The sequence below is a fragment of the Gigantopelta aegis genome, chromosome 14 (genome assembly GCF_016097555.1).
Source record: "Gigantopelta aegis isolate Gae_Host chromosome 14, Gae_host_genome, whole genome shotgun sequence".
NCBI lineage: Eukaryota > Metazoa > Mollusca > Gastropoda > Neomphalida > Peltospiridae > Gigantopelta > Gigantopelta aegis.
In genome coordinates this window covers 6,787,105-6,806,904 of record NC_054712.1, presented here as the reverse complement: position 1 = coordinate 6,806,904, position 19,800 = coordinate 6,787,105, and the positions used below count along the sequence as shown (strand labels likewise).

General features: G+C 39.4%; 1 protein-coding gene across 1 annotated transcript; it reads left to right on the top strand.

The window, feature by feature from the left end:
* The first annotated feature begins 1,267 nt into the window (after positions 1–1,267).
* Positions 1,268–19,602, top strand: LOC121388613 (probable RNA polymerase II nuclear localization protein SLC7A6OS). The gene is made up of 5 exons (XM_041520022.1): positions 1,268–1,438; positions 8,798–9,706; positions 11,174–11,498; positions 12,538–12,609; positions 16,501–19,602. Exons 1-5 carry the CDS (start codon positions 1,268–1,270, stop codon positions 16,626–16,628), a joined length of 1,605 nt encoding a protein of 534 aa, XP_041375956.1. The 3' UTR covers positions 16,629–19,602.
* The last annotated feature ends 198 nt before the right edge of the window (positions 19,603–19,800 follow it).

Below are 19,800 nucleotides of genomic sequence, written 5' to 3'. Positions count from 1 at the left end.
AAAGAACGAATAATACGTATAATACCATGGTTTACACACTGTTAACGTTGTTAGTGAGTTATATAATGATTCTGCGACTATTACAGTTTATATACTAGAGTATCTTTCAACACCGACACCTGGTGCATTATAGCAAATATGCGGCCTGATTATTAAATGCATGTATATCGTTCCGCACGGTGTTCATTCTTGAATCATATTGTTAGTGACGAATTACTTTAAATCTCCTGAGTAAGCATAATATTAAGCTAACTGTTAATGCTTCTTTTCTTTCTTTCTTTCTTTTCTTTCTAGTAAGTTGCAAAACGTGTGCCTAATCCATTTATTTTCCAAAATCAATAAAATATGTTTCTATGCAACCTGGTGCATGGGTGACGTTTTGTCAATATAAGCGTTAAATATAGTACTAAGAAAGACCATTTCCTTTTTGTTAATATGCATATTATATGTTAATTATGTACACACAAGAAAACCCTCAATGTCTAAGCTGTTTCCATGCTATCTGAATCCGATAAACCGGTAGATCGGAGAGTACTGCGGTAAATTCCATGACCAGGTGGCGTTAAACTTCAGGCCCGTACGCATAGTCTGCCGAGGTTCGTCCGTGCATGTGTAAAAAATATATTTGACATATTTTGAGACAAAGAAACATTTCAAATTTACTTCCCATAATGCAGGAAAATGCATCTCCTGCATTCTAGATTACGCGCGCACACACACACACACACACACCATATATATTTCTGCGTACGGGCCTGAACTTAGTTTGTTCTGTTTAACTACACCACTAGAACACATTGTTTTGTTAATCATCGATTAATCATTTCATATTCTGACACGTAGTCTTCAAAGAAGAAGTTTGTCTTGTTTAACGACACCACTAGAGCACACATTTTGTAATTTTGACATATATTCTTATAGAGGAAACCCGTTACATGTTTCCATTAGTAACAAGGGATCTTTTATATGCACCATCCCATATACAGGATAGCACATACCACGGCCTTTGATATACTAGGCATGGTGCACTGGCTGGAACTAAACACAGCCCAATGGGGCCACCGACGGGGATCGATCCTAGTACCGACCGCTTATTCATGTGATCTCTTTACCACTGGGTTACGTCCCTCCTTCGGACAAGGAATAAGAGAAGTTATTTAAATTAAGAGCCAACTTGTAAGTGATTTTTGTCATGGCTTGGATCCGGAGATTTTAATGTGGAGCTCCAACTTAACGGAAGAAAATTACAACAGCTAACAAATCAAGTATGGCGGCAGTTGTGAGAGTCAAACGACGAAGGAACGAAGATCCCGTTGAAACATTGATGATTTCGTGTAAAAGAAGAAAAAATGATCCAGCGGACTCCTTTACTAGTGATGGGAATGATAAATGTCAAGTTGAAAGCGTGCTAAAATATGCTGCGACAATTACAACAAAGGTATATATAATACCATCGACGTCCCAAACTTTTCGTATGACAAAAACACGGAAATATTATTCTACATTTTTTAGTTACGATAGGCCTACGTAAAATCAGATACCATATACGCAAATAATTTCGCGGCTAAAATAATTCGCGATCTGGCTCTCATTTTTAATTTTCGCGAGGAATTACTTTCGCGATTGTGTCCCCAGATAATAAAATCAAAATTACCCATATTTCATTTGCCAGACTTTTCAATGACGAATTCACGCACACACTTGGACATATTACCATGCTGTCAGCGAGACGTCAGTGTTGTATGTATGTAGACATGTTATCGATGGAACACGCACATGGGATACAGAAAATTAAAAACGGCAAATATCAGAAGAAATAACTTTTAATTATTTATGGTACCCACAAACTTCCATTCAAGGTTACAAAGAAAATAAACAAAACTGAGATTACGTAACAACAGACTTACACCCAACTGTGTGTCATTTCGACCAAATTCATGTGACCATGCAGGTTTACAGAACCACGTGACCTTGTGGATAATTTGGTGGTAAAGACAAAGTGCATATAAAATTCGGTATAAATTTAACAGGCACCTCTGACTTCTTGTTTTTTTGTATCCATAAAAATTATACCAAATCAGAAATAACTTTGCTTGTAATTAAATTCGCGGTGCTGTCAACGTGTTTGCGATTTTCGCGGTATATTTTATTCGCGAACATTTTTGCGTATACGGTAGGTTGTAATCAGCTAACGTAAAATTGTTTAAACAATGTGGACGTAAAATGGATCCATTCAAATTGCATTCTAGTGAACAAAAGTAAAAGACCATCCAATAAATTATAAACAGGAAAGACTTCAAGTTCAAAGAGTGCAATGTTTCTAATGGCCCGATAAGTCGAGTCACCTCTAGCCCTCCCCTGTGTTTATATGTTGTAGGGGAGAGCTGGAGTGGACTCTACATAATAGATCCAGGAAATACAACACCAAATAATCACCAGTTACTGGGTCTAAAATACACATTTCTCCCTAAATCTGATGCCACAGACCCTTTACTGTCCGAACCAAAATGTTAACAACTAGGAGTCCTACCTTTATTTTTCGTTAGATTTTACCCACATTTTGTCCAGACAGAAATCTTGAAAAAAACATTATAATGACACAGATTCCACATACTAGATGATAACCATGTCACCTATATCGACTTCGCTGAGATCGCATAGGGCAAAAAGCATGTAATTTTGTGCCGACTGCCATTTTGACATTTTATGGAATATTCTCCAAGAGGGGTAAAAGGATATGACTTAATCTAACAATGTCATAACGTGTTTTGATATAAAAGCAAACATGATGATGTCATATTAATTTTTTTTTTTTTTTTTTTTTTTTTTTTTAATGATACCACTAGAGATCATTGATTTTATATTAATTATGTCACATACTTTGGAGGCTTTCACCCCTCTTGGAGAGTATTCCATAAATAAAAAAAAATGGCAGATGGCAGAAAAATGCATGTATTTTGCCCTATGCTATCTCAGCAAAGTCGATACTGGCGACATTGTTACAGTCTCATATAATATGTGAAATTTGGGGGAAATGTAACAGTAATTAAAGGTAGGAGAGTAATTTATTGTAGTTGTTAGCAATTTGGTTCGGACTTTAGTTCAATTAGTCCCGAGTCCAGTCATGAATGACATTAAACTTACATGTTGTTAACATTAATGCCATAGCACCAAACCACCCCTCCGCTTGTTACCGATTGTGGTCGGACTGCAGGTGCTCCCTTCCACCTGACATTGCAGGTGGTCTCCGCTTCACCCTCCCCACCTCTTTCCTGTCCTGGATGGAGAAACTGGCTGAGGCCAACACCTGCGTACACCCAGGACAGGCGTGCGCTACAACAGCTTGCTCTGAATGTGCACATTAAACTCTCTGACCTGACCTGACCTGTTAACATTCCATTGGGTAGTAAGACAAGGATTTATCGAGGTGTTCTGTGGGTCCGAACATAGTCCCCTTCCCAAATGAAAGTAGCACTGAATATTCCCACTTTTTTTCATATATTATAATAATATATATATACTCTTCAAAAGAAGAAACGCAAAACCACATTGTCGTAACATTTGGAGAATTGATTTAATTATTGAATGGTGAGTCCGATAATTACCAAATGTTGCAGGATTGTTCACAATTCACTCTAGTCCATTGTGAGTAAGTGATAGGACACACCACCAAGGTCAAGGTCATCTGGAGTCAATACCGGGTGTGGCCTCCGCCTGCCCATTGAAGCAACCAGAGTACGGATGACGTCCCGGGGGATGGTGGCCCACTCGGCCTGCAAGGCTGCTGCCAGCTCGGGCAGGGTCTGTGGTTGTCGCTGTCGGAGGCGTCGGTCCAACTCGTCCCATAGATGCTCAATTGGGTTCAAATCCGGTGATATCGATGGCCAAGTAAGGACATTAATGTTGTTGTTCTGTAGGAAAGCCGTTGTGAGACGTGCTGTGTGAGGCCTGGCGTTGTCATGTTGGAACACTGCGTTGGCGTTGGCCATAACTGGAACGATGTGTGGCCGGAGGATCTGGTCAATGTAGCCCTGTGTGTGCATTCAGGTTGCCCTGCACGTGGACCAGGTCAGTTCTGCCAGTGTGTGAGATGGCTGCCCACACCATGACACTACCCCCACCGAATCTGTCCACTTCCTGCACGCAGTTTGCCGCATAACGTTCACCACGACGCCTATACACGCGACATCTTCCATCATGACGTCGGAGCAGAAATCGGGACTCGTCACTGAACCACACCTGTCTCCATCGCAGTTGAGGCCATTGTCGATGAATCTGGCACCACTGCAGTCAGAGTCGACGGTGTTGTGGTGTTAAGATGACACCTCGAACTGGACGTCTGGCACGAATTCCTACCTCACGTAGGCGGTTCCGTACGGTCTGGTCGGATATCCTGCGCAGACCTGGTATTGCTGCGGCTGTGGAGGTGGCAGTAGTCAATCGTTCCCGAAGGTGGCGTACCCGGATGTAGCGGTCCTGCCCGGGGGTAGTGACCCGTGGTCGACCGGATCTAGGGAGGTCACGTGTTGATCCATGTTGCTGGTAACGGTCCCACAGTCTGGAGATGGTGCTTGGGGACACATGGAATGCCCTGGCAACGGCCGTTCTGGATTCGCCTGCGTCTAGTCGGCCGATGGCATTGTTTCTCTGCGGTTCACTGAGACGTGGCATGTCCTGGATTGTCAACTGTCGGCCAGATACAGAGGCCAGGCAAGCGAACACCCTGCACTTTTATACTGTCGGTGTTCATGTTGCACGTGCAGACAACGCATGTGCAGTGGTGACATGGTTTGCACGTGGCTGCGTTTTTGTGAATATTCACATTTTGGAACTTTATTGTACAGTAGCTGCGTTTTATCGAATGTAACCGTGGGAATGTGTTTGGGACATGCAATGACCTTATATTCACAAAGCATGAACCGGTAGGAAACATAAAATCGGAGTTATAACCCATTTGTACCCTTTTGCGTTTCTTTTTTTGAAGAGTATATATATTATATACATACATACATACCAGGGGTTCAAAATTTTTTTAAAAAAATACTTGCCACAGGGCAAGTGCCAATCAGATATTCACTTGCCCCATATATGTTTTGCACTTGCCCATACTTCTTAGGTAACCAATTGTGTTACTCCTATTTAATTTAAAGGCATATTGTCACAGACCACTGACCTATTTACTGGTCTAACAAAGTATTACCTGAACAAAAATTATTTTATTTGTCCCTAAATGTACTTTATTCAACCATCTTCATAACCACCATACTCCATTTATTATTAAATGATATTTTGTAAAAATAATTGAATTATGGCAATGGTCCATAATTCAAAAACTAAAATTGCCGAGAGGGTTGACATGGATTTCACTCCATCATGGTTCAGTTACGGTGATGCGATAGCTAGATTTGGTTTCCAACAATGAATGTAATTTTTATTTATTATCCATTTTTAGAGAAATACGGTCCTTAAATCTGTGACAGTGTGCCTTTAATAGTGTAATAATCTTGAAAGTAATTGGTTTAATTGCACAAATAAAGAATTTTGCCAGTAGGTTACAACACTTACCTAAATATATCATAAATGTCTGTCCAGTGGCAGTAGTATCAACTCTCTTCTCTATTTGTTGATTTAAACTTTATTTTTTAAATAGTGTCCATTTGTTGATTTAAACTTTGTTATTTGTTTGGTATTGTCCACTTGTTCATCTAAATATAATTATTGTGTCGATGTATGCCTTAGTGACCACATGTATAGGCGTAGATGTTGTGAGATCCCTTTCCACTCGTGTGCCATTCTTTTATGGCTGGCATTGGTTCAAAAATGTTTAGGGATTTTGGCCCATGTGTCATTATTGTGTGTATATTATTTAACATTTTGTGCCCCAAAACACTTCTCTGGGATGTTTTTACCCTGTTAATAGCTGAGAAGTCTCCCGCAAACAGCCGTGGCTGGGCTCATAGTAAACATCAGCTCTGTTACTTTTCAAATGTTTTTAAATAGTGTAGGCTTGGTTAAGCCCAGTTCTCACTTGAACGCAGTGCGATTCCCGTACGAATTACCTAGGGTCGTCGTCTCCCCCCCCCCCGCGCAGTCTCACTTGTGCGACTGCCTTTCTGCACCGGGCTCGCATGAGATTTGCACAGGTTGCATGGAAGTCTGATGGATGTCGCAGGGGGTCCGCTGGGAGTCGCACATCTCGGCTCCCTTATGACTCCCGTGCGACTGCTTTGCAACCTCTATGCGACCAATGTGAACTGTGCGAACCTAGAGACAGCCGTACGATAATTTTAAACATTTGAAAAATGTCGCACTGGCATGCGACATGTCCGAAATACACACGACACCCCTACAACGTGTGCGAATCATCAACATACTGCCGTGCGACTCCCGCACGCCCTGTATGATTTGGTGGTCGCACGGAATTCGCGTAGAAAATCGTTCAAGTGAGAACGGGGTTTAAACAACAGCCTCCCCGGGTGTACATCGATTGCAGTCTTGTATTTTTAACTTATTAAGCATAATTTATTTGTTAAAAACTATTAATAAAGCAGAAAAAAAAAATCATGTATGCTTAGAGGGCATCACACCATCACGATTATAACGTAGGACTAATGAAATATAACTTACCTTACCCGTTCATTTTACACAGACGTAGATTTACATTTGTAAAGTACTGAAAAAAACATTAAGTATGTTCTGCTACAAGGTTTATTATATCTAAACTAAAATGTCTTGCAACTTTTATAAAAATACATTTCATACTATTTAGGCTCTGTTCAAATGAACTCGGAAATTATAAACTTGCTTTACGCCCCCGTTCATTTGCAAAGAGCGGATTCCAGAACCACATTAACGTCCAATTTAATTTGAATATGACAATTTTAAACTGTATCCCACCTCATTTACCATGTTTGCAAGGATTAAACAGTATGATTGCACACACAAGGTACATGTATGTATACTTTATTTTTATATAAGCTGTAAAGCGTATATTGGATGTTATTTCTAAGTTTGAAGATCATCGAACCGATTACTAACTTGTATGAATTCATTCGAACGTTCAGTTGCTGAAATTACCGATCTTAGTCAATAATAAAAGGGGAATAACTCTAAAGTTGTTATCGAACTTTTCAACACATTGTTTTCCATTTTGGTGTGTCAACTCATTGGCAAGAGTTCCGATCATTCCAGCATTTAGGGTTAGGGTTAGTTCTTCTTATAGAGCTATGTAAATGCTCGCATGATCGGAACTCTTTCCAAAGGTTTTACCGAGATTTGTAACAAAAATTAGAAAAGGTTTTAGGTGTTACACTAGTCACTTGTCATCGGGCATATGCAGTTAACATAATTATTTGCTCGGCATGAAAATTCCACTTGGCACGGGCGTCGGGCGATGGGATTTTTAAACCCATACATACATACATACATACATACATACATACATACATACATACATACATACATACATACATACATACATATATATATATTTAATTATATTTGTTCTGATAAATTAATTTAACATTTGTGTACATTTAGTGGCCTGAAAGCTATTCCAAGTATGATTTATTTGCGCTAGTTTTTCCAATCCCATCGTAAATGGGACCATGGTGATAATGTTTCTACCATGTTCCCAAAGCTAAATTAATTAGACCAGTCTGTTAGCAGACACGACTGGGATAAATAATTTATTGTGTAAAACTTTCTAAGTCTTGTTTATCAATTACAAGTCTTTAATTTTTAGTTTTTTCTTTGTAAGACTGACCATATCTAAACACGTACGTGATGCAAATGTTAGCAGACATGACTGGGATAAATCATTTATTGTGTAGTTTTAAGTCTTGTTTATTAATTACAAGTCTTTAATTTTTAGTTTTTTCTTTATAAGACGTGACCATATCTAAACACGTACGTGATGCAAATGTTAGCAGACATGACTGGGATAAATCATTTATTGTGTAGTTTTAAGTCTTGTTTATCAATTACAAGTCTTTAATTTTTAGTTTTTTCTTTGTAAGACGTGACCATATCTAAACACGTACGTGATGCAAATGTTAGCAGACATGACTGGGATAAATCATTTATTGTGTAGTTTTAAGTCTTGTTTATTAATTACAAGTCTTTAATTTTTAGTTTTTTCTTTGTAAGACGTGACCATATCTAAACACGTACGTGATGCAAATGTTAGCAGACATGACTGGGATAAATCATTTATTGTGTAGTTTTAAGTCTTGTTTATTAATTACAAGTCTTTAATTTTTAGTTTTTTCTTTGTAAGACGTGACCATATCTAAACACGTACGTGATGCAAATGTTAGCAGACATGACTGGGATAAATCATTTATTGTGTAGTTTTAAGTCTTGTTTATTAATTACAAGTCTTTAATTTTTAGTTTTATCTTTGTAGGACGTGACCATATCTAAACACGTACGTGATGCAAATGTTAGCAGACATGACTGGAATAAATTATTTATTGTGTAGTTTTAAGTCTTGTTTATCAATTACAAGTCTTTAATTTTTAGTTTTTTCTTTGTAGGACGTGACAGTATCCAAACACGTACGTGATGCAAATGTTAGCAGACATGACTGGGATAAATCATTTATTGTGTAGTTTTAAGTCTTGTTTATTAATTACAAGTCTTTAATTTTTAGTTTTATCTTTGTAGGACGTGACCATATCTAAACACGTAGGTGATGCAAATGTTAGCAGACATGACTGGAATAAATTATTTATTGTGTAGTTTTAAGTCTTGTTTATCAATTACAAGTCTTTAATTTTTAGTTTTTTCTTTGTAGGACGTGACAGTATCCAAACACATACGTGATGCAATTCGCAAAGAGAAATTGGAAAAGGAGTACAAGCACCATGGTTATGGTGGAAATGTCACTGCAAGAAACCGACACCAACATCAGGTGGTTTCCCGATCCAACCGTTACAAGATTCTCAACAGTTACAGGACTCAGGGACTTGATGACTTGGATGCAGCTACGGCAGACAGCCACACATCAAATCCACCTGACGTCATAGGAAACGACTGTGGTACGAAAACTGAGACTGTTGATGCCACCAAGGTTCGTACCACGGACGTCGTAACAGAGGGCAGTAGTACGAAAGCCGGAACTGGTGATGTTGACAAGGTTAATACAACTGACGTGGTAACAGAGAACAGTAGTACAAAAGTCAGTGATGCTACCAAGCTCTGTACAAATGGATGCCAGGTTCAGACACATTCTAAGTCAGATGAATGTGCTTGCCATGAAGTAAAAAAAATTCACACCGCTGGTTGCACCCATTCAGCACCATTACTTTCTGACCCCGAAAAACATGGTCACCATGGTAACTGTAAAGGACATCCATGTTCTGCATGTACATTACATAGTGAATGTACTAAAAACATAAACCATGAGAAAATTTGTGTGCACAGACTGTCTGGAGAGTGCTGTAAAGAGCAGGTAACTCTGTCCGGTTCGACCTGTACATGTAGCTCCCCACCTGGTGTGGAAGGAACGACGTCCCTAACTTGTGGTGCAAGCTCAGATGACAAGAGCAGATCGTCAAGTTCCCATGAACTTGATATGGTTTTGGTAGAAAGTCCATCGTCACTGCAGAGTTCCGATAAGGTCTTTTGTTTGTACGATGTGGAAAAGGAGAATGTGGTAGATTGTTCACCAGCTGTCAGCAACAACAACAATAATAATGTACAGGTAAGCTGAGAAAGATTGCCACACATTTTTATTATGGATGCAGAGTTCGAATTTAACAGTGGCTGTGCAGAAAATTACTGCAGTGCCCTAAACATACACCCCAGTGCCCTGAAAATTGAACGGTCTCACGGCCAAATTGGCCGTGCCATATTGTGCATGTTACTAATTGGTCCCGATACTTGTTGAAGTTTGCCAGATTGCCCTGCCTTCTGGTCGTATTGGGCCTCGGAAATCTGTATCAGTCTAGGCCGAATGGCTTTGCCCTCTAATTTGCTAGATTATTAGCATGTGATTAAATTCCATAAATGATAATGCAAGTGGGTTGCAATTTGAATCTCCCTACTTTCCTCTCCCCAAAAAGTTCCTTTGAAGTGTCTGGGACATTACGAGCAAATTTTGTGTTCCTCCAACCCTATTTCGCTACGCAAGTTACAAAGATCACTGTACATTTTTCAATGATTAAACAAATAGTTGCTAATCTGGGTAATCAACTTTCAATTGACTAGAAATATCACTAATCGAGATTTTGAAAACAAAATGTTCCCTGTAATCTGGCATCTGTTTTTGTAGTGCAGAATCTCAATGAATGTTCCAGGACTTTTCAACAGTTTAGAGCACTCTCCCAAAGTGTGATGGGTCTTAGGATCAATCACTAATATGCTTTTTCCAGGTTACACCCACCCCCACTATTAAAGCCGTTTTTTATCATTAATATCAGACATAACTTACAAGTCACAGTTTATTGTTTAGAATATCCATTTCTGTACATGTATCCGAGGTGTATACATAGTTATCCTGGTGTTTGTAATGCCACAAAATAAAAAAATTCATAATTCTATAAATGTACCGGTATGTGCATCTGAGAAGCAACGGTTGTGGAGACGAGAGCTCTCTAGTTTATTTTTATAAAGTAATTTCTGTGTTTCAACGTCAGTGACTCTTGTTTAACTCAACTGCGTCTTTATCCAGATGTGTTTTACAAGTTTGTAGATCAACCAAACTTAGTGTCTTGTTTCCATTGGTTCAAACGAGGGTGTGCGGCTTTAATATTGTTGCAGGGCCGGCGGGATTTAGCTCAGTCAGTTGAGTCCTCGCTTGAGGTGATAGCATCGTAGGATCGAACCACCTCAGTGGATCCATTCAGCTGATTGGGTTTTTTCTCATTCTAACCAGTGCACTACAACTGGTCAAAGGCCGTGGTTTGTGCTTTCCTGTCTGTGGGAAAGTGCATATAATTATAAAAGATCCCTTGCTGCATTAGAAAAAATGTAGCAGGTTTCCTTTGATGACTACATGTCAGAATTACCAAATGTGCTCTAGTGGTGTCGTTAAACAAAACAAACAAACTTAATATGGTCGCTGTAATTTTGTGCCATTTGTATTTAATTTTTAAAAACAAAATCTTTGTGTACCTTTGACTCCTTTTTTATCATTTCTTTTCTTTTTCTGTTTTTTTTTAACTTAAAGGCACCATCGTCTCTTAGCGAATTCACGTGTAATTCTGTGCCAATGATCCGCGAGGTGGTCGGGCACAGCGGCGAGCCTGACGAGGACTACGTGTACGACCTCTACTACACCAACAGCAGCAGCGTCGACTTCCGCCTGTTTGAGAACATCCTCCGGATCGAGGCGCTGCAGGAGGATGCAGTGGTAGACGAGCGACTGGACTGGAGCGATGACGAGGTGCGCGACGATGATGATGACAGCAACGAGGAAAACAACTGGAGGAACGATTACCCCAACGAGGACCCACACTTCTACGAAAACGTGGACGCGGAATATTACGGGGATGGTGAGTCATGGGGGGAAGGGGAATAAAAGGAAAGAAAAAATATTACGGGGACAGTTTGGAGGAGATGGAGAAGGAAGGAATATTTTGATGATATTCCAGCAATGAGGAAAACAACTGGAGGAATGATTTCCCCAACAAAGACCCACAGTGCTACAGAAGTGTGGACGCCAAATATTACAGGGACGGTGAGTCATGAAGGGAGGGGAATAACTCGAGGAACAATTACCCCAAAGAGGACCCACACTTCTACGAAAGTGTGGACGTGGAATATTATGGGGATGGTGAGTCATGGGGGGGGGAATAACTGGTGGAATGATTACCCTATTGAGGACCTGTACTGCTACGAAAACGTGGACAGTGAGTAATGAGGGATGGGGAAATAAAAGGAAGGGTAGAATATTATGGAGATGGTGAGTAATGAGGGAAGGAAGGAATATTACGGGGACGGTGAGTTATTATGGGAGGGGGAATAAAAGGAAAGAAATAATATTATGGGGACAGATAGTTATGAGGGGAGGCGGAATGAAAGGAAAGAATGAGAAAAACAACTGGAAGAACGATTATCCCATCGAAGACCCACACTTCTACATAAGTGTGGATGCCGAATATTACAGGGACGGTGAGTCATGGGGAGAGGGGGAATAAAGGAAAGAATGAGGGAAACAACTGGAGGAACAATTACCCCAACGAAGACCCACACATCTACGAATATTACGGGGATGGTGAATCATTTGGGGGGGGGGGGGGGGGGGGGGGGGGGGGGGGGAATAAAAGGTTGGAAAAGATGTTTATAATGAACAATGTTACAGATCAAATTTAACATTCAAGGTGATTTAACCAGTTTTCAGAGTTATGGCCCTGAATTTAGGAGATAGGAAAATAATTTGGGGCCCAGATGGGACTTGCACATTTAGCGGTACTCTCTGAATGCTTGTTCAATTTTATTTTGTATTTGTGGCTAACAAAATATAAAAACTGAAGACCTATGACGTGGTCAAGTTTTGGAATAATTATAATTTATCCATTGTTCTGTTTGCAGATGGAGTTGGGAATCACATGTTCAATGAAGAGGAACCTTTATCAGAGTGGATGTCATCAAGGTGTAATATAGGTAGCGTATCACATGACCGTTATCAGAGTGGATGTCATCAAGGTGTAATATAGGTAGCGTCTCACATGACCGTTATCAGAGTGGATGTCATAAAGGTGTAATATAGGTAGCCAGTGTTCTCGCTGGGTGAAAAGTAAAGGAGGGCGGCCACTCAGCACTACACCCTTCAAAAAACAACAATGAACGAAAAGCAAAAAACAAAAAAAACAGGGGGGGGGGTAGTTTGGTTACCATATTCTTGTGTGTTGGTAGACTATGAAAAGACATACTCCTTATTTTGCCTACAAAAAGGTTTGTAAATACGAAACATAATTGAACCGAAGATGATATCGGTCTGACATTCACGGGCAGTTCCGGTTTTGCTAAATCGATTAAAGTTTTAATATTATTTTTAATAAAGATTTCAAGATATATGAAAAACAATAAAGAGGTTTGTAAAGTGATCCCCTAATGTCTGATACATTTTTTATTATTTCCATCTTCATCAAATGAATCGATCGCTGTGATAAAATATTATCGCCAGCTGATTAAAAAGTAGGTTCATTTTTGTAAAGGTGGTGTATATATTATTTGGCACTCAAGATAAATGATTTTAATGATAAACACTACCACTTCCGTTGTTTTTATATCTCCCCAAAATGAAAAGTTTACAATATTTTATAAAGAACGGCTGAATAAACAGAATGACAGAAAGTAAAAATCATCAGTTACAACAAATTATATCTGCAACTGAGGAACAAATTATCAGACGATAGTTAGTGGAAACGAAAGACAGAATGACCGTTCTGATCACGTGACAAATTTAGCGCCAAATAAGTGAGGGTTTCTTCAATCGGAGATTGCAGAATCCGTAAAAAATATAAATGTTTTCATTGCTCAAATAAAATATAACTTTTATTGTGTCTATTAAACATACAAATGGATACAGATATGGCACAAAATAGAGGCTGTTAAATTACATTACGGTAACTGTAGTAAATGTGTCGTCATTTGCTTTTTCGTACACAATGCGGCTTGTTTCCTTTGATGTCCAGTGTGGAGACTGATCGTTGTTTTTTGTGTGGAAAAAGTGTGCATTTGGAAATAGCGGAGATAGGTGCTGGAAAATAAAGAGGGGCGCACAAAAATAAAGGAGGGCAGCAAAATGGAGCAGCGAGAACACTGGGTAGCGTATCACATGGCTTTATCAGCGTGGATGTCATCAAGGTGTAATATAGGTAGCGTATCACATAACCTTTATCAGCGTGGATGTCATCAAGGTGTAATATAGGTAGCGTATCACATGGCCTTTATCAGCGTGGATGTCATCAAGGTGTAATATAGGTAGCGTATCACATGGCCTTTATCAGCGTGGATGTCATCAAGGTGTAATACAGGTAGCGTATCACATGGCCTTTATCAGCGTGGATGTCATCAAGGTGTAATACAGGTAGCGTACCACATGGCCTTTATCAGCGTGGATGTCATCAAGGTGTAATACAGGCAGCGTATCACATGACCTTTATCAGAGTGGTTGTCATCAAGGTGTAATACAGGTAGCGTATCACATGACCGTTATCAGAGTGGATGTCATCAAAGTGTAATATAGGTAGCGTATCACATGGCCTTTATCAGCGTGGATGTCATCAAGGTGTAATATAGGTAGCGTACCACATGGCCTTTATCAGCGTGGATGTCATCAAGGTGTAATACAGGCAGCGTATCACATGACCTTTATCAGAGTGGTTGTCATCAAGGTGTAATACAGGTAGCGTATCACATGACCGTTATCAGAGTGGATATCATCAAAGTGTAATATAGGTAGCGTATCACATGGCCTTTATCAGCATGGATGTCATCAAGGTGTAATATAGGTAGCGTATCACATGGCCTTTATCAGTGTGGATGTCATCAAGGTGTAATATAGGTAGCGTATCACATGGCCTTTATCAGCATGGATGTCATCAAGGTGTAATACAGGTAGCGTATCACATGGCCTTTATCAGCGTGGATGTCATCAAGGTGTAATATAGGTAGCCAGTGTTCTCGCTGGGTGAAAAGTAAAGAAGGGCGGCCGCTCGGCACCACACCTTTATCAGAGTGGATGTCATCAAGGTGTAATATAGGTAGCGTATCACATGACCTTTATCACGAAAATATGTGATTAAACATAGTTTGGTAATATAGGTAGCGTATCTCATGACCTTTATCACGAAAATATGTGATTAAACATAGTTTGGTAATATAGGTAACGTATCTCATGACCTTTATCACGAAAATACCTGATTTAGCATAGTTCAGGCTTTTCCCTACCTTTTCTTGAAAAGTCCTACTATTCCTACTTTTTTGTGAAAATAGTTCGAGAAATAATAACAAAGTTTTAATTAAATGCATTGATTGAACTAATCTAAATCTTGATTTTAATAAAAAGCCATTTCTAGTATTGTTGTAGGATAAGTTTGTTGCAGTAGGTTTCCAGTGCTGCAAGAGGGGTTCCATGATGAGAATGACTGGTGCATGTTGACAAGTCAGAGACACCAACTTTAGGTTCATCTCCTCATTCTGTTGCTGAATCCCTCTTGAAGCACTGGTTTCTAAGCAAAGGTACACTACATGAACATCAGAATTGGTGAAAAGGTCAGTAGTCATTTATTTGCATCAAAAAGGTAAGTAAAGAGCCCTACTATTCTTACTTGTTGCCCTTAAAATCCCCAATTTTTTCCTACTTAAAAAAAAAATTCCTCCTACTTTTATCCCTACCTTTTTGTTATTGGTCACTTGAAAGCCTGCATAGTTTGGTAACAGGTAATATAGGTAGCGTATCACATGACCTTTATCACAAAAATATGTGATTTAACACAGTTTGGTAACTTGTGTAATATAGGTAGTGTATCACATGACCTTTATCACGAAAATACGTGATTTAACACAGTTTGGTAACTTGTGTAATATAGGTGGTGTATCACATGACCTTTATCACGAAAATACGTGATTTCACACAGTTTGGTAACTTGTGTAATATAGGTGGCGTATCACATGACCTTTATCACGAAAATACGTGATTTAACACAGTTTGGTAACTTGTGTAATATAGGTGGCGTATCACATGACCTTTATCACGAAAATACGTGATTTAACACAGTTTGGTAACTTGTGTAATATAGGTGGCGTATCACATGACCTTTATCACGAAAATACGTGATTTAACACAGTTTGGTAACTTGTGTAATATAGGTGGTGTATCACATGACCTTTATCACGAAAATACGTGATTTAACACAGTTTGGTAACTTGTGTAATATAGGTAGTGTATCACATGACCTTTATCACGAAAATATGTGATTTAACATAGTTTGGTAACAGGTGTACTATAGTTGGCATATCACATGACCTTTATCACGAAAATATGTGATTTAACATAGTTTGGTAACCGGTGCACTATAGTTGGCATATCACATGACCTTTATCACGAAAATATGTGATTTAACATAGTTTGGTAACTTGTGTAATATAGGTAGCGTATCACATGACTTATATCACGAAAATACGTGATTTAACATAGTTTGGTAACAGGTGTAATATAGGTGGCTTATCACATGACCTTTATCACGAAAATATGTGATTTAACATAGTTTGGTAACAGGTGTAATATAGGTGGCGATCACATGACCTTTATCACGAAAATACGTGATTTAACATAGTTTGGTAACGTGTAATATAGGTAGCATATCACATGACCTTTATCACGAAAATATGTGATTTAACATAATTTGGTAACGTGTAATATAGGTAGTGTATCACATGACTTTTATCATGAAAATACGTAATTTATCATAGTTTGGTAACAGGGGTAACATACGTAGCATATCACATGACCACCTTTATGTAAATACTTGTTGTGTTTGCTTACAGAGGATGATGGTGACGACTCCAATGATGAATCTCCACCCAGTCAGTACGATCCGCTGTTTGGACCGACAGCTACATACGAACAGTACCTCAAGCGAATCCACCATGAAGTGGATTCACTCGACGATTAAAAACACTGCAGGGATGGATGATTGTCAGTATAATCCGCTGCGTGGACCGACAGTGGATTCGCTCGATGATTAAAAACACTACAGGGATGAATGATTGTTGGTGCTACATGTTTCTATTGTTTGGACCAACAACTACATACGAACAGTAATTCAAGCGAATCCACCCTGAAGTGGATTCACTCGATGATTAAAAACACTACAGGGATGGATGATTGTTGGTGCTACATGCTCCCAATGTTTGGACCGACGGCTACATATGAACAGTACCTCAAGCAAATCCACCATGAAGTGGCTTCACTCGATGATTAAAAACACTGCGATGATGGACAATTGTTGGTACTACAATGTTCCCACTGTTTGGACCGACAGCTACGTATAAACAGTAGTTATCTCAAACGAATCCACCATGAAGTGGGTTTGCTCGAGGACTAAAAACACTGTAAGGATGGGTGCTTGTTAGCACTATGTACTATACTACCGACAAAAAATAAGGGAACGGGTGAAATGATAGTGAATGTTTTATTTCGATTAACATCTGGAAAACCAATTTGGGGCGTGTATATTAATATCTGGTGTGTCCACCATTTTGGGCGATGCATGCTCGACACCTTGATGGCATACTGTTGATTAATGTACGTATGGTTGCCCTGGGTATTGCCCGCCATTCATTCTGAAGGGCTACAGCAAGCTGGGCCACGTTGGTGGGTGCTGGGTCCCTGGAGTACACTCTCCGCCCGAGAACGTCCCACAGGTGCTCTATAGGGGACATATCGGGGGACGTAGCGGGCCAGTCGATTGTCGGTATGCCTTGTTGTCGTAGGTAATCGGTGACTATCCGAGCGCGATGTGGTCTGGCATTGTCGTCTTGAAATTCAAAATTTCTGCCAATATTTCTCACCACTGGAACAACGACAGGACATAAAATTTGGTCCAGATATCTCTGGCCAGTGAAATTTCCATTAACAATAATCAAATCTGTTCGCCTGTCATGTGTGATCCCTCCCCACACCATGACACTACCACCCCCATAACGATCATGGTCTAGAATTGTAGCCCGGACATATCTCTCGCCGCTACATCGCCAACAACGTTTTCTGCCATCTGTGAATCTGAGGCAGAACCTCGATTCGTCTGTAAACATGGTGTAACGCCATTGTCGCACAGTCTGTCCCTGGTGTTGCCTAGCCCACCGTAATAGTTGCCGCCTATGGTGAGCTGTTAGGGTCACACCCTTCAGAGGACGCCTCGCTTTCAGGCGGGCTTTGTAGAGTCTGTTCTTGACAGTTGATGTTGAAATTCGCCTTCCTGTTAATGTACGGAATTCACTGTTGATAGCAGCAGCTGATTTGAATCTATTGCATAGAGCAATTAATGTTATAGTACGATTTTGTAGAGGTGTCGTCTTTTTAGGCCTGCCACGCCCAGGTCTCGTTGCAATCCCACCAGTTTGACGGTACTTATCCCACAATCTAAAAATTACACTTTTTGATTTACCAAACATTCGGGCAACTTGGCATATTGACGTACCTCCATCATACCAACAATTCGCCATTTCGTCTCTTCATTAAGGTATTGTCTTGGGACCATTTTCACACATGTGATTACCTCACTTGCATCGGTGATTGTTAGTTCCACGATAAGCACATACACGTGATCTTCTGTGTGCATGTGCATCACATGCTGTTCATGTATGATGTGAAATTTTATTTTGATCAGATGAAGCGTTCAGATGCAACGCCACTGTATTGTAACCGTGCATGTCAACGATAGTTACATTCACATCAGTCGTTCCCTTATTTTTTGTCGGTAGTATATTTGGACAAACAGCTATGTAGGAAGAGTACTTATCTCAAAGGAACCCACCATGAAATGGACTTGATTGATGATAAAATGATTCTAAATAACGGGGCTTTGTCTGTACTGTACGACCCACTGTTTAATGCTGATGGCTACTCATCCATGTAAAACCTGAGAATATTCTCCAGTGATTTGGGGAGGGGGGGTATTTAGTTTTTTTGGAGGGGGATGTTTTTTTTTTTAAGACATCATAAATATATAACAGAAACCAACACATTTTTTTGTTTAGACATGACAAAGATACAGATAACAGTAATGAAATAACTGGTGAAGCCACAGTATTCCTATTCAGTATGGGACTACACGAGTCGGGTGCTCCACACTTGCTGTATTCGAGTGATCTCCAGTGTCACTCGAGCCTTGATAACACGGAATCTGCAATGCCTGCCAGGTAATCGCCCTCATTTTAACTCTGATCCGTTGTTAGGATCGATGGCTTGGCAGATTTACTCTGTGAATGCAAACACTGAATGTGTAGACGATGATCGTTTTTAACTACCAGATAAGTGTGGTACAGTTTTCACCACTGGTTATGTATGAACAATATTCCCAAAACCATTATTGTTGGTATTTATTGGATAACTACCATTAACTCCATCACCCACCCCCCAGTTGTTCATGGAACTGCAAAAGTAAAAGTTTGTTTTGTCTAACGACACCACTAGAACACATTTATTAATCATCGGCTATTGGATGTCAAATATCATCTAATAATTCTGAGATACATTCTCAGATGAAGCCTGCTACATGTTTCCATTGGTAGCAAAGTATATCTTTTATATGCACCATCCCACAGACAGGATAGCACATACCACAGCCTTTCATATACCTGTTGTGCACTGGCTGGAACGAGAAATAGCCCAATGGGTCCACGGACCGGGATCAATCCTAGATTGACCGCACATCTGGCGAGTACTTTACCATGATCCCCTTTCAATTATTGGTACAGAACAGATCACTCTTTTTTTTATTTGTCAGATTGTCCAAAATATAGTTAGGTATTAATGACTTATTTTTTTTAATTTACTATTTTTTTTAATTTTATATATCCATGATGTATCCATCGTTTCATTGCATATGATTATTTAATTATTGAATAAATATTTTTACCATTTATTATCATTATTATTTTAATATAATACAGGTTAATGCAGAGATGCAAGTTTTCAGGGGGTTGGGGGGCATCAAATACTTGCATCTCGGTTGGCTGGATTTAATTTACTATTTTTTTAAATTTTATATATCCATGATGTATCCATCGTTTCATTGCATATGATTATTTAATTATTGAATAAATATTTTTACCATTTATTAT